The 14221-nt window shown below is 41.9% G+C and overlaps 1 protein-coding gene across 2 annotated transcripts in view; it reads left to right on the top strand.

Annotated features, from left to right (window-relative positions):
- Positions 1-11910, top strand: part of RASEF (RAS and EF-hand domain containing) — a 37295-nt gene extending 25385 nt beyond the window's left edge. For both annotated transcript variants that reach the window (XM_083576805.1, XM_083576804.1), the window contains 7 exons: positions 457-594; positions 1393-1540; positions 3672-3753; positions 5053-5167; positions 6103-6222; positions 6607-6683; positions 8559-11910. In XM_083576805.1, coding sequence (XP_083432931.1) covers positions 457-594; positions 1393-1540; positions 3672-3753; positions 5053-5167; positions 6103-6222; positions 6607-6683; positions 8559-8664 — 786 coding nt within the window. In that variant the 3' untranslated portion in view covers positions 8665-11910. The remainder of the gene's footprint in view (positions 1-456; positions 595-1392; positions 1541-3671; positions 3754-5052; positions 5168-6102; positions 6223-6606; positions 6684-8558) is intronic.
- Positions 11911-14221: the final 2311 nt, after the last annotated feature.

The following is a 14221-nucleotide window of genomic DNA, read 5'->3' on the forward strand; positions in this document are numbered from 1 at the left end:
GACATCAGAGGGCAGGGAGAAAATAGCCTTCCCTGCTCTGCTAATATTTTACCTCTGTGTCAGTGTTTCTCTGTCTTTTTTTAACCCTTGCCCCTTTTTAGCCAACAAAAATTCCATGACCCCTTAGAACCTGGCTCCCCTAATTGTTTCATTTGGATTTTCAAAATGATTGAAATAGTGTGACTCTTAATTATTGCTACTTACATTGTACATATTTTGGGGGAAACCCTCTCTCACACACCACCCCCTGCCTGAAATCTTGCTATGCTTCCCCTGGTGCGGCTTGCCCCACTGGTTTCAAAATGCCACAGTGTTTATATCCTGTCTCTGTTGAAAATGCAATGTGAAGTTATTTCCAAAAAAGAGACACCGCTGTATGTTTTGATCCACCTCTGCCCTTCCTAAGGCTAATTTGAGGTCATTGTGGAAGTTGGTAACCCTTGCTGGTCTCTGCAGGTCCCAGATATCCGAGATGAAGAGGTATATAGTCCTGATGACGTTGGCACCGTCTTGGACTGGAAGCCCACCCACCCAGTCAGTCGAAGCAGCTCTGGAGCTTCAATAAGGAAATGTCTCCCTGTCATGTCTCCACAGGTGTGTCTCCACAGGTTTCACCTGAAAGCCGTATTGACTGGGATCCAACAGATGCTTTTGACCTGGGGTGGAGAAATTTTTAGCCTGAGGACCCCCCTTTCAGCTTTAGACATATCTAAGGGCTTGAACAGTGTAATATTTGACTAGTATTCTTTTAAATGGCAGGTTTCCTTCCTGTCACACTGGTAAAAAGGTAAAGGTACCCCTGCCCGTACGGGCCAGTCGTGTCCGACTCTAGGGTTGTGCGCCCATCTCACTTAAGAGGCCGGGGGCCAGCGCTGTCCAGAGACACTTCCGGGTCACGTGGCCAGCGTGACGAAGCTGCTCTGGCGAGCCTGCACCAGCGCAGCACACGGAAACACCGTTTACCTTCCCACTATAAAGCGGTGCCTACTTATCTACTTGCACTTAGGGGTGCTTTCGAACTGCTAGGTGGGCAGGAGCTGGGACCGAAAGACGGGAGCTCACCCTGCCACGGGGATTCGAACCGCCGACCATGCGATCGGCAAGTCCTAGGCGCTGAGGTTTTACCCACAGCGCCACCCACATCCCTTACACACTGGTACCTCACGAAATTTCAAAACTCATGCTCGGTTTCTTAAGACATTTGCCAGGTGACATGAAGGGCAGCTGTTTAAGAAAGACAAGTCTGACACTCCATTGAATGGTTTGGAATAGACATGTGCTTCTGTCTATTGAGGATGCAAGGCGCCGTAGGAATGAGATAGTTGACTGTAGACGAGAGGCAGTTTGTACACTTCATGAATGTCAATCTTACGTGTGTTTGTTTGCCCTTAGTCGGACTCTCCAGACTGCAGCTCCAGATACCCAAGCTCAGAGAAAGCTTACAAGATAGTTCTTGCTGGGGATGCAGCTGTTGGAAAATCTAGCTTCCTTATGAGGCTTTGCAAAAACGAATTCCGAGGGAACACCAGCGCAACTCTAGGTATGTTCGTCGGACTTTCCCCTTCTGGGGTGTCAGCAGCCTGGTCACAACAGATTGGAGTGATATTGTATCACTTTTGAAGGAGGCTTGAGCCAAAACCCTAGGTATAAAATATAAGCAGCAGTGGGTGTGTTCTGCTCCCGATGGAGACAGTAGATATGTGTGTAATATGTAGCAGGCAGCTCCCTATCTTAGAATGGCAACCTCCATTCTAATCACTGGCAGGGGGTTTGACTCTGTAAATAATTTCTCTTCCTGACATGCTGCCTTTATAGTGAAAATTGGGCTCCCTGTCCCTTCAGTTAGTTAAGAAAAAACAAGGTACAACGTAGCTGCCTGCTACATATGTTAGGGAATCAGGCTCTGCTGTACCAGTTAAGTAAGAACAATGTACACCAGGCATAGGCAAACTCAGCCCTCCAGATGTTTTGGGACTACAGTTCCCATCATCCCTGACCACCGGTCCTGTTAGCTAGGGATGATGGGAGTCCCAAAACATCTGGAGGGCCGAGTTTGCCTATTTCTGATGTACACAGCTGCCTGATATATATATCTGAAGAAGTGTGCTTGCACACGAAAGCTTATACCAGCTTACTTGGTCTATAAGGTGCTACTGGACATTTTTTTTTTTATTTCGCCTGCTATACAGTGAGAGTATTTTTATTTCGCCTGCTATACAGTGCCATTATTGTGAAAGGAAGAGGCACAGTTTGGACCCTTTGTCCTATAGCATAGATAGAGGAGGAAAATGGCAGCCATCCAGGAGGCAACAACCACTTGAAGAAACCATGGTTGGAATGGGGATGGGGAATGAAGCCTCCCAGTAACTTGCCATTAGCCAAGTATTGTGAGGCTTCTGCATGAATAAAGGCTTCCGCACTCTCAGCCCTGTGGGCTAATTGTATTGTGAAGGCAAAAGGCACCATTTATATACAGTGGTACCTCGGCTAACAGACGCTTCAGGTTACAGACACTTGGTTAGAGACTCCGCTAACCCAGAATTAGTACCTCGGGTTAAGAACTTTGCTTCAGGATGAGAACAGAAATTGGGCGGTGGCGGTGTGGCAGCAGGAGGCCCCATTAGCTAAAGTGGTACCTCAGGTTAAAAACAGTTTCAGGTTAAGAACAGACCTCCAGAATGAATTAAGTTCTTAACCAGAGGTACCACTGTACTCCAGTCCTTCTTTAACTGCTGCAAGTGGTGTGCATTTTTACTCTGTTATCTGTATTCTGTGCATGTGGATTTTGTAAAGATGATAAAATGTGCAATGATCAAATGCACTTACGGTCTGTTAATGGAGAATCTCATTTGAGTCACTGTTGGAAGACAGCATTCCTGTCAACCAGTAAGTGTCTGGGCGGGGCACTTAACATTGACTTTGCTAAAACCACCTTACTATTATTCACTTGTAATTGCATCAGTGATGCAGTTTTTAATCTATGCCAGGCATGTCCAACAGGTCGATCGCAACCTACTGGTCAATCGTGGGGTGCTCCTGGTTGATCTTTGGAGCTAGCCAGCTAAATAAATAAATAGGTAGATCACTGCAGTCTTTTTATACTGTGAGTAGATCACAGTCTCTTGGGAGTTGGACGTGCCTGATCTATGCAATCTGAAAATGCCAGTGGCTTTTTGTATGTTTCTTTCTCTTAAAGGTTATGTTAAATAGAAGTACTATCAATATATGGAAATGGTGTCATACCTGTGCCAAGTATTGAAAAATGTAGTTAATGTAATTATTTCTGTATATATTTTAATATTTATTAACAGGAAAGTAACTTTAATCAGATGTAGCCAGCATGGGCCTCTCCAGCTGTTGTAGACTCCATCAGACTCAGACAGCATGACCCATGGACAGGGGTGATGGGAATTGTAGTTAAGCAGCACCTGGAGGACACCATGATGCTCACCTCAAATTAAATATTGACATCACAATTGTCATAGAGTTATGTCAGAGTGTCTTCTAGATATTATTAGACTCCAAGATGGCATGGCCTGCGGTCAAGGATGATGGGGACTTGGGAGTTCAACAATATTTGGAGGTTGGGGAAAGGTGCACTAAGTTATTCCTCTGCCTTCGTTTACTTCTACTCTGTTAAAGGATATAATGGATTCTGTATTTTTTTTAAGGTGTTGACTTTCAAATGAAGAGGCTCATTGTTGATGGGGAACCTACAGTGCTGCAGCTGTGGGACACGGCAGGACAAGAGAGGTTAGTATGACCTGGGGTTGTGCCTTGGGGTTAGATCTCATACCAAATTTCAAAGGGAGAAGCAATAATTAAGCTCAAATCTGTGAAAATGCAAGCCTCAGTTTTGACCTGTACTTGCATAAAAGTGGATTGAGTTTGCTACTGTGCAGTGAATCTGGTTGAAGATATCCATGCGATATGAAAAATGCATTAGTAGGTAAGCTGTAATGAATTGGGATTCTTATTAATTTAGCAGTATGGTCAGGGAGATTGCAACTTTTCTATAAACATTTTCCCACTTGTGTATTACTATGAGGATCTGGGGGTGGGAAACCAATAAGATCAATATAATTCATTATATTTTTGCAAATTTTCTTTTTCCTTTTTTGCCATTCCTACCATATTTCTCGAAAGTTATGTACAGAAAGGCTTCCTAGTGCATCATAGTACATTTATATTGAAATCCTTCAGCCTTGGATGCTGAATGCCTTGAGGCAACATGCCGTGGTTTTCATCAATTTTCCTTTTCCATTATATTAAAACTATTTCATACAACGCAGGGTATTCATTCAGTGCAATACATCTATACATAAAACATGAGTGGTGGCATGTTTCAGGGAGGGAAAGAGACCCCCAAATTAATCACACATATGACTCCGTGGAGGTGTATTAATAACTAAGTCATCTTTAGACAGGATGGCATCTTTGCACCAACTCAGGAAGCTTTCAGTATAGCCTTAACTATATGACAGTATAAATGGGCACATATATTTCCCATTCAGGTTTTTTATCTGTATGATTTAAGGATAATTCTGGCATGTTAGCCTTTAAAGTCCAGTCTGGTCCTGGGCTCCTCATCAACAATGTTTCAATTGTGCCATTACTTTCAATGCCTAATGACTGCAGCTTATACAATCTACATTTTTTAAAAAATGAGGTGCCTCGTTCCTTAAGTTTAAAAGTTAGCACAAAAGTTTGTACATCTTGCACTAGGTCAATAATGGTGATGCTAATAGTATCCAAACCGAATTCTTGCTACCCATCAGCATTCAGGGGTCCAGACACTGGGATGCTTTGCTTTCTGTTTCCTTGGAGGCAAATTATTATCTTAGAAGACTTGGCCACAGATTGGACTAGTGGGTGCCTCCCACTTGCCAATATTTCTCCTGCCTGCACAACAAATGGATTCAGGTCTCTGGGTCTGGTCCACTGAGTTCATTGAACTTTTGTGCAGATCAGACTGGAAAAAATAACAACAAAAGAGTTATTATTAGTGTGGTAAAACCTAGTGTGGCCTTAAATGTAACTTTCTCTTAAAAGGTTCCGAAGCATTGCTAAATCGTACTTCAGAAGAGCAGATGGGGTACTTCTACTATACGACGTAACCTGTGAGAAGAGTTTCCTGAATGTACGAGAATGGGTGGATATGATTGCGGTAAGGATTTTGCCCATGTGAAACCTGTGGAGCATGCTTCCAAGTCGGTGTACATAAGATTCCCACTTAAATCCAGTGAGCTTATTCTGGAGTGCTGTATTTATTTGTGAGACTGACACCTGACCAAATTCAAAGGAGGTCACTGTAACAGCCAATAAGCTGATTGGCAATTTCAGGGAGCCCCTGTGAAGTCTGGAAGAAGTAGCTATGATTCAAACTACTTTCTCCAGATGAAACATTTTCTCCTCCGCAGATGTCTGCAGAGGGGGGGGGGGGAAAGCTCCATTGTGGAGCAAGTGGTTGGGATTCAAACTGCTTCTCCCAAATGGTGAAACAAGCATGCTCAACTGCACTAGGGACTTCTCAGCTGGCAACTCCCTAGTGGGGATCCCTGTCAGTGCCCATCAGTTCTTTCACAGCTGTGGCCACACCTGCTCCCACCTCAAATCACACCTGACATCAGGAGTGGGACAAGTGGGCATGGTTCCTCACCACTGGTTTAGGTTGTAAGAGGGCTTTGGTACACAGGTAACTGCAAGCATTGCTCTGAGCCACTATGAGTCACAGGAAATGTCTTTTGCTTCTCTGGATAAACAGCCAATTCATGTATTGACTTGACCAATGTAGGGCAAGCACTTGCTTTCATTAATAAAGGCTAAATAAAACACTGACCCAGAGGGTTCAAGGTGGGATGTTCTTTTCTGCTTTTTAAAATGGAAACTCCCTTTGTTTTTAAATGTTATAATCAGATAATTCCATTTCAGTGTGGCTACCGTATTCAATATAGCTTGATAAATGTGCCTGTATAATCTAACTGACGTCCATTGAAATTTGACCTTGTACTTTTTGACAGCAGAAGTTTAAATGTTTAACTGGAGCTTAGTGTCTCAAGCTCCAGCAACCCCTAAAACAGAAAACAAACTGTGTTCTTGCAGGATGCAACTCATGAAAACATTCCAATCATGATGGTAGGAAACAAAGCCGATCTTCGCCAGGTGCTTGCTGAGCAAGGACAGAAGTGTGTGCCAATAAACTATGGAGAGAAGCTGGCCATGGTAAGAACTACAGAACCCATCGCTCACAATCAAGAAAGACTTGGCAATAGGAAGTGGAGGATTGGATGAATGCATTAAAATGATAGTGTCAGGGCTTGGATTTATGAGAGTCAAGTCATAAAGAACTGAGATTGTAATTCACTTAAAAACATTGGTATTGGATGACACTTAATAAGTGCTTAGTTTGAAACTTGCTGAAAATTTATGGTTTGTCGCTGGCTGATGTTTTGGCAGCCTTTATTCAGATAGGTACCTCAAAGCACGCAGAAACAACTGTGGCTAGTGAACTGTACCTCCTGTAGGTTAGCTTCTTCCCTGGTGTTCTCATGTCTTTTAATGAATTTATTGGAAGGAAAACTCTTCTGCTTTTGTTTTTCCACCTAGACCTACAGTGCATTGTTCTGTGAAACAAGTGCTAAAGATGGATCTAATATTGTGGAGGCCGTACTTCATCTTGCTCGGTAGGTTGAAAGATATGAATTACTTTTTCTTAACCCCATTTGCACTGTTTCTCTTTTTGGGCGAGGGGAGTCAGATCTACTAAATGGCATTTCACGTCTTAAAAAAATAAAAATCTGCACAGATGTTCTTTCTGTGTAAAATGAACATGAACCTTGCATTACATGCGATGGCGTCTCCCGGAGAGCTGCTTCCCAGGAGGACGTCAAGTGCGAAATACCTGTGTGCTCTTGTTTCATGTGCTGAGCGATACACTATTTTCTCATGCATTCCTGTGTGGAATTGCTTTCTGTGCAGGAACTTTGTAACTTAGGAAGCAGCCTCAAAGGGCTTTTGAAACCTTAAGCAAAGGAACATACTGTACCCTAAGCCTCTTCATAATTGTCTTCCAAATTGTAACAAATGCTGTTTGTTTCAGTACCCAAACATAAATTATTTGTCCCTATGCTGCTTGAAATATATGGCCTTTCATATGAAAAAATTAGGTGATTTCTGGAATCATTTTTCTACATTTTATGGCAAGCTGTTTTGTTTTCAAAAGCCCTTCTTGAATTAATAGAGATAAGTATGGGGTTCCTGGAAAGAGGCAAAGCTGATTGTTCATTCGGAGCACAGCGAAAAACCCTTATCTTCCAATGGCAACAGGTGCAGCAGAGGTGTAAAAATCCACTTATCTGGAAGTATCAGTTCAAAGTTAATTGTTGCCTTGTGGTATGATTCATTTCCAGGAATTTTCAGGCGCTACCCTTTAAACAGCGCAGTGCATTAGAGATTTCCAGGGAGCAAGTACAGAGCAATTATATAACCCAAACAGTTGATGGAAATCAGACCTCTTAGTTCTAATTTTCAGACTACTAAATGAATTATTCGAGACCTGAAATGTTCTCCTCTTTATGACAAAATGGAGATTTTAACCATTTTGTTCATCCTAGAGTGGGGAACCTATTTTCTGGGGGTTATATTTGAGAGAGGTTGCGGGCCATGAACAAACATACTCCAAAACTCTAGAGGTGCTTTAGTGGTGATCTTTCCTGACTGCTTCCAAACTGAAGAAAATAATTTGCTTGCTCTAATAATGTTTCCAGGGGAAGCCGAGGAGGACTCCTCCAGATATTGCTGGACCAACTCCCATCGGCTCCCGTCAGCATGGCCAATGTCAGCCATGATTAGAACTGGAATACCAGCAAGATCTGTGAGGCACAACATTGGTTACCTCTGACACAGCCTCTTGAGCATGTGGATTATAACACTGCATTTTAATTTCTCTACTTTTACATGGTGAAGGACCATAGATCTGTGGCAAGGGCCACTGTGCATGTAATGTCCCAGATTCAATCTTTTGAGTTCTCTTGTTGAAAGTATCTCAGGTAGCAGGTATTGAGAGAGGCTCATCTCTCTCTGAGACCGTGAGAGCTGAACAGGGAATGAATGGGGAACATGAATGGGGCATTTGTGGTTCCTCCAGATGTTGCTGGACATGGCCAATGGAGCAAACATTGCCAGGCTAGATGGATAAATAGTCTGACCTGGTGTAAGCCTGCTTCCTACGTTACCAAGAGCAAGTAGGACCCAATATAGCAAGCCATTCACAGGACTGCAGAAAGTAAAGCTAACCCAACTACATGTTAGAGCAGTACCTTGTATTAGGCCAACCAGAATGTCACAGAATAGTGTGCAAGTGTTGGAGTTTTCCATACCTTTTTATGAGGCCAGATAGTAAACAACAAGGGGAGAGAAAGGAAGAGAAAATCCTGGCTGATAGTGAATCCATGGCATGTGAAAGGCAGCTAGCAAACTCAAACTTGGCTCGGTTGAGTATGCAGATTTTGGGTTGTAGTCAGATCTACTAGTAATCATACCAAACTATTATTTTTCAGAGAAGTGCGAAAAAGGAGTGACAAAGAGGAGGACAAGTCTGTGACAAACCTGACTGGGACATCATTAAAGAAGCCGTCTCTCACCAAAAACTGCTGTGGTGTTTAGAGACAACCCAGCCCTCTTTTTGCCTCAAAGAAACAGATTTCTGTGGCTGGGGCAGAAAAGGAGTAATGGAGGATTTAGGCATAGAGTGTTCTGTAGAGAAGAACCTGAGAACCATTACTCTTGAGTTGCCACATCCTTTCAGCAGCTTCAGGTGCTTTGGAAGCCTGTTGAGCAAAACCAAGCCAGGGAGTCTGGGACCTTCAGTCCAGAAGCAGAGCCAGACACTCCTGGGACATTGGTTCCTGTGTGCAAGAACCAGCTGCAAACCGCCTGTGCCTTTTAAAGACAACCTGCCCAAGAAATGTTGAAGCAAGGCATCCTCTTTACTCGAAATATACATGTAAATATGTAAGCTCATTCTCTGACCTCCTGGGAGACATTTGCTGCTGTTTGTGAAATTTCATCCCCGACCTGAAACTTGCCCCATGTCTATTTTGAGTGGAGTTCTGCAGTTCTTAACTTCCCCCTGCATTCTGTGCTGCATCGGGTTCTCAAGGAAACATGGCGGCAGTCAACCTCTAGGCAAATGAACCTGCATTGGAAAGGAAAACGTGGCTGTGTCAAAAGCTAAACTTATCATGCATCCCTGACATCATTTAGGAACTTTGGGGAAGAATTAACCATTCAAGCTTGCTTCTCCTTTTAGAAGCCATACATGTCAGTTGACCAGGATAAATGAAATGTGTCTTAGCTGTCACTGTGGTGATGAACCCGTGTCTGGGCTGTACAGCTTTGGAGTGCTCCCAGTTGCAGGGGATGTGTGTGTAGTAAAAGGTAAATTAAGCAGGTTTTGAAGAAGGCTAAGCTAGAACCTCTTTCCCCCTCAGGCATCTTGTTTTCTGGGTGGAGAAAATCCAACTAAGTTCTAATCAGAGTGGAGCCACTGAAATTCATGGGTGGAAGTTAGTCATGCCTGTCAGTTTCAATGACTACTGTGAGGACTAACAATGGATATAGTCCAATTTTTGTTATTGAAGAGAGTTAATTTGTGTGCATCCCACATCTCAAGAGGTATAGCCCAAGCACAGGCTCATGACCCTGGTGAGAACTGTCTGTCATGTGCCCTTTGTTGAAAGACCTGCTCCCCACATGCCAGTATTCTCATAATGCAGTGGAGTTAAATATGGGTGTTTTCTTCCCACCTTCAAAATAATGAGCTCTAATGCTAACTGATTTAGATCAGCAGCTTTCACAGGCTGCACCCTAAGTAGTCTGTACTTAGCTTAGGCAAACAGCTGATCCAAGCCTCTGCAGCTCATCTGGAAATGGTTAACTTTGCAGTGGGCCTGAATTCAAACAATCTAAAGGGAAAGAAAGGGAAAGGCCCCCAAAAGATAAAACAATGGAGAACAAAAGCTCTTACATACGGAATTAGAGGGTTGATTCTGACCTCTGTTACTGATAACTACTACCTGGAGAGAGGGTTTTTTCTGACCTGTGGAAGGGGAAGTTGGTGGAGATTTGTACATGCAAAAGTTTGTTGACTGAGCTAAGAAACTTGGGCTCTTTTATATACACGTTAAATATTTTACTGCATTTATAGGTTCATATCTTTTTCCTTATAACTAATTTATAAAAACTAGTCTATTTTTATAGATGTATAGATTTTATTTTGCTTTCCCATGCTTTATCATAGTGAGGAAAGTGTTTGCAATTGAAGCATTTGTTAGCTGTTCATGTCTGTGAAACTTACAGCAACCTAGAAAACTAGTCTAAATTCTGCAAGTCTCAATAGAACTGCCTGGGTTGTGAGGGGTGGGTGGGTGCATTGCTTTACTTGTAGCTCAGGAGTAGCTAATCTGTGGTCCTTGGGATGCTGGTGGACTTCTGTTCCCTTCAGCCACAGCCAGTAGCCAAAGATAGCAACCTTTGGAGGGCTACAGGTGCTCCATCTTGGTGTAAGCAGTGTATCCAAGGAAAAACTGCAAACAGAGAATTGGGGACACTTAAATACCACCAAAACTCTTATATTTCAAAGCAGACGTACCAGTGGAAATGTTTAAAATTGGGGTGAAATGGAAATACAAATGTTTGTAATTCAGCCAACTCGGATGCAAATCTGTGCTGAGTAGGGCACCGTAAGTGATTTGCATGTTCTCCTTTTATACATACATTTATACTCAAATCCTAACAATCTAGCCCGGAATTTCCAGTTTTCGCAGGCTGATTTATTTTAAAGATTTCTAGGTGTTATTTTAAAGCACCAGTGGCAGTAATCTTGAAGCATTCACAGTTATGGGTTACAAGTCTGATATGCAAACAAAAATTGAAGTGTTAAAATAAGTATAAACTACTCAGCATCAGGGCTTATGCAAGTCTTTGAAATGCCTTTACAGTAGCAGGGGCCGCCAAACCCAAGTACTGGTTTTGTTACCTCAACGACAGCCAGCAGTTTAAACCAAGCATGATTGCACTTTTGCAACTTTAGTTTCTATTTCTGAAGTTGCCAACTTCCTAGCAAATCATCCTTTATAGATTGGAGCGGTGCAAATACGAATCCTGCCACGTGCCAAGAAGTCTATTTCAATGGAAAGAGCGGTTCCATTCATGCCATGAAATGTAGTACAGGATTGGGGAACCTGTGTCCAACCAGATGTTGCTGGACTTCCACTCCTTCCATCCCTGACTGTTGCCCTTGCTGGCTGGGGCCGATGGGAGTTGGAGTCCAGTAACACCGGAGGACCGCGAGTTCCCCATCCTTGCTGGAGTGCAAGGAGATCTTTTCCTTTCTCCTCCACTCACAGCAACTCATTGCACAATGTGGGACACTGGACTGGGACATGTCAGTCCTGAATATGTTTGTGCCCATATGTTTGGTTAGCAGAACTCAGCCACTTTGTACAGCTAATTTTCTTGTTGATTTGTTGAGTACTTGTAGTCTTAACTGCAAAAGTAGCCTTTATTTATTTAGTGACCATGTTACCATATACATGTATATTTATTTTTGATGGAAAATCTTTATATGATTTTGTTTCTCATAAATTATGTACATAAGATTTATTTTTATGCATTTAGCACTTAAATACCATTGTCTGTCATTTACTGTCTTTAGCTTCTGAAATGTTAACACATACCATGCTGTTTTTAAAGCCAATGATCTTTGTGTTTTGGCCGCCTTAGATAATTGATCTGCTAGCAAAGTGCTTTGGTAGCTGGCCTTTAAACACATGCCAATAGTTTTTATGAGCCAAAATATGCCACACCAAAATGTCTTAGAATGAATTAAAATGCTCTATAAAACATGAATGAGCACTCTCTTTATTGAAAATGTCATTTTTGAAGTCTTTCTAATATGGTTCTGTTAGGTAGTTGCAAGCATTGCGATCCTATGTTTTTGCCCACTCAGAAGTTAAGTCCTCTTAACAGTTCAATGGGATTTGCTCCCAAATAAGATAGTCTAGGATTGCCATCTTAGTAAGCGTGCCTAATTAAACCATGTGAAACTGAACTCTGTTCTGTAAGTCAGAGGTGAGCAGAATCTCAACTAGGATTTCCTGGTGGGCCTCTAGGTGATTTGAAGTAGATTGGCATTGGTTTCTGGCTCCTAATTGTTTAACCATGGTGACAACAGATGACCTCTCCACCACAGAAGAAGAAGAAGAAGAAGAAGAAGAAGAAGAAGAAGAAGAAGAAGAAGAAGAAGAAGCTGGAGCATATTAATCAGGAGTGGATTTATTTATTTGGTATAGGACTGTGAGTTCAGTCTACTTCTGATGCTCAGAACAAATTCCTGAGCTAAAAATTATTTCATTCTAAGTGTATGTCTTTGCACTTATTCATTCATTCATTTAAATAATGAATTAGGATACATTTCACTTTTACAGGACCGTATATTTCCCCCCCTCCCCCAACAAAGTTGTATCTCTGTGTATGGATGCTCAGTGACTTCTGAGAGGGGTGGGCAAGAGAATTAGGAGGGTGTTTGTTTAAGTATAAGATGGTGGAGGGTTTCCCTCTTTTACACATCTGAAGAAGCTTTGCCAGCACCTGGCAGGTGGCTTGGTTCCTCTCAGCAGTCCTGCTTGAGTGCAACAGCACCCCACCCCTCTGAGCCATAACATGAATATGCGACAGCCCTACTTCCCCAACACTCAGCTGTTTCCTCACTGCTCAGCTGTGTGGATGGACTGGAGGTGGAGGAGTCCCTGGGAATCGTTCACCCTCCACAAACCATATTTCCACATGTCCTGCTCATCCGTTCACAATGTGCGCACAGATGGATGGATGGAGAGGTGTGTGAGAGAAAGAGGGCAATTATCTTTCCTCTCTCTCATCCCATGTATAATGTACGTACACACGCATACAAACACACTCTGGGTGGGTTGGGGTGTGCACCCGAATGTGTGAATGAAGATTGGCATTTTGATCTACAGTAAATGCAGATTTAACTTGCCTGTGGTCCTGTCCCTCTCTCCTCTTGCATATGTTCTTTAAAAAACATATTAGATGGTAGATAGCAATCACTACAAAATACCAATTGGCAGTCTTACTGGAGTGAACAAAGAAACTAAAGGCAGGGCTGTTCCCAATTTTACTCTCCTTGCAATTTTTCAATCCCTACTAAAATCATCAATACAGACATAATTCTGAATCTAAATGACTTCATGTTTCAGAGCAGAAAAAAGTTTTTAAAATGGCAGTTTTTCATTTTTAAACTGCATTTTGTCCTCTCCAGTACTATGCAGTGCACTTTTTTTGCGGGGTGGGGTGGGAAATAAATGGACAGGTTTTTTTCCTTCCTCATGAAGGCTCTTTCCCTATCCAAATACACACACTGCACAAAGAGGTGCCACTCCTTTCAAAATACAGATGCATCAATGATACATTCAGATGTGAAATAAGTTGCAGCCGAACAACTTGCATATTCATAAAAAGTTCAGGTAGTGCAGTAGCTGTTTTTACCCTGATGCCCAACCTGCAATCCTTTTTTTTTTTATATAATATTTATTAGCATTTTCAAGAAACACACAACATACAAAAAACCAAAAAATAAACAAAACAAAAAACACAAAAATACATAATATTCAAAACTAAACACCAAAAAAAAATAATAGAAAAAACACATAAAGTTTCTGTTACTTATAATTCTTAACCTTATTTCTCAGACCTCCTCACACCTCCCCTTCTTGTATTCCAATTTAAATTGTCAATTCAGCAAGTCCTTAACTTATTTCTTTACCTTAGCTTAAACATTTATTCTAACATACTATTATTTTATTTTACTTCTTTTTTCCATTTCCTCAATTTATTTTTAACAACCTTATTTTCAATTAATTTAAAAAGAGAAAACCAATTTTACCTTATTAAAATTATACATCAATACTTATACCTCATTATTTATTCTTAGACCTTTTTCCTAAAGTCGACCAAAATTTCCCTTTACCCAATTTCCTTACCACTAACAAAATATAAAAAGCAAATTATCCTTATGTACCCTTTGGATTCCCAACCTCCACCCACCCTTTTCCCGGTTCCAGTCCCCAACCAATATCCGTCAGTCTTTATGTTATTTATTTAGCCTGGAGATCTCACGTCCGAGGCCCTTATATCTCTCTCA

The sequence above is a fragment of the Podarcis filfolensis genome, assembly GCF_964270895.1.
Source record: "Podarcis filfolensis genome assembly, chromosome: 11".
In the NCBI taxonomy this organism is placed as follows: domain Eukaryota; kingdom Metazoa; phylum Chordata; class Lepidosauria; order Squamata; family Lacertidae; genus Podarcis; species Podarcis filfolensis.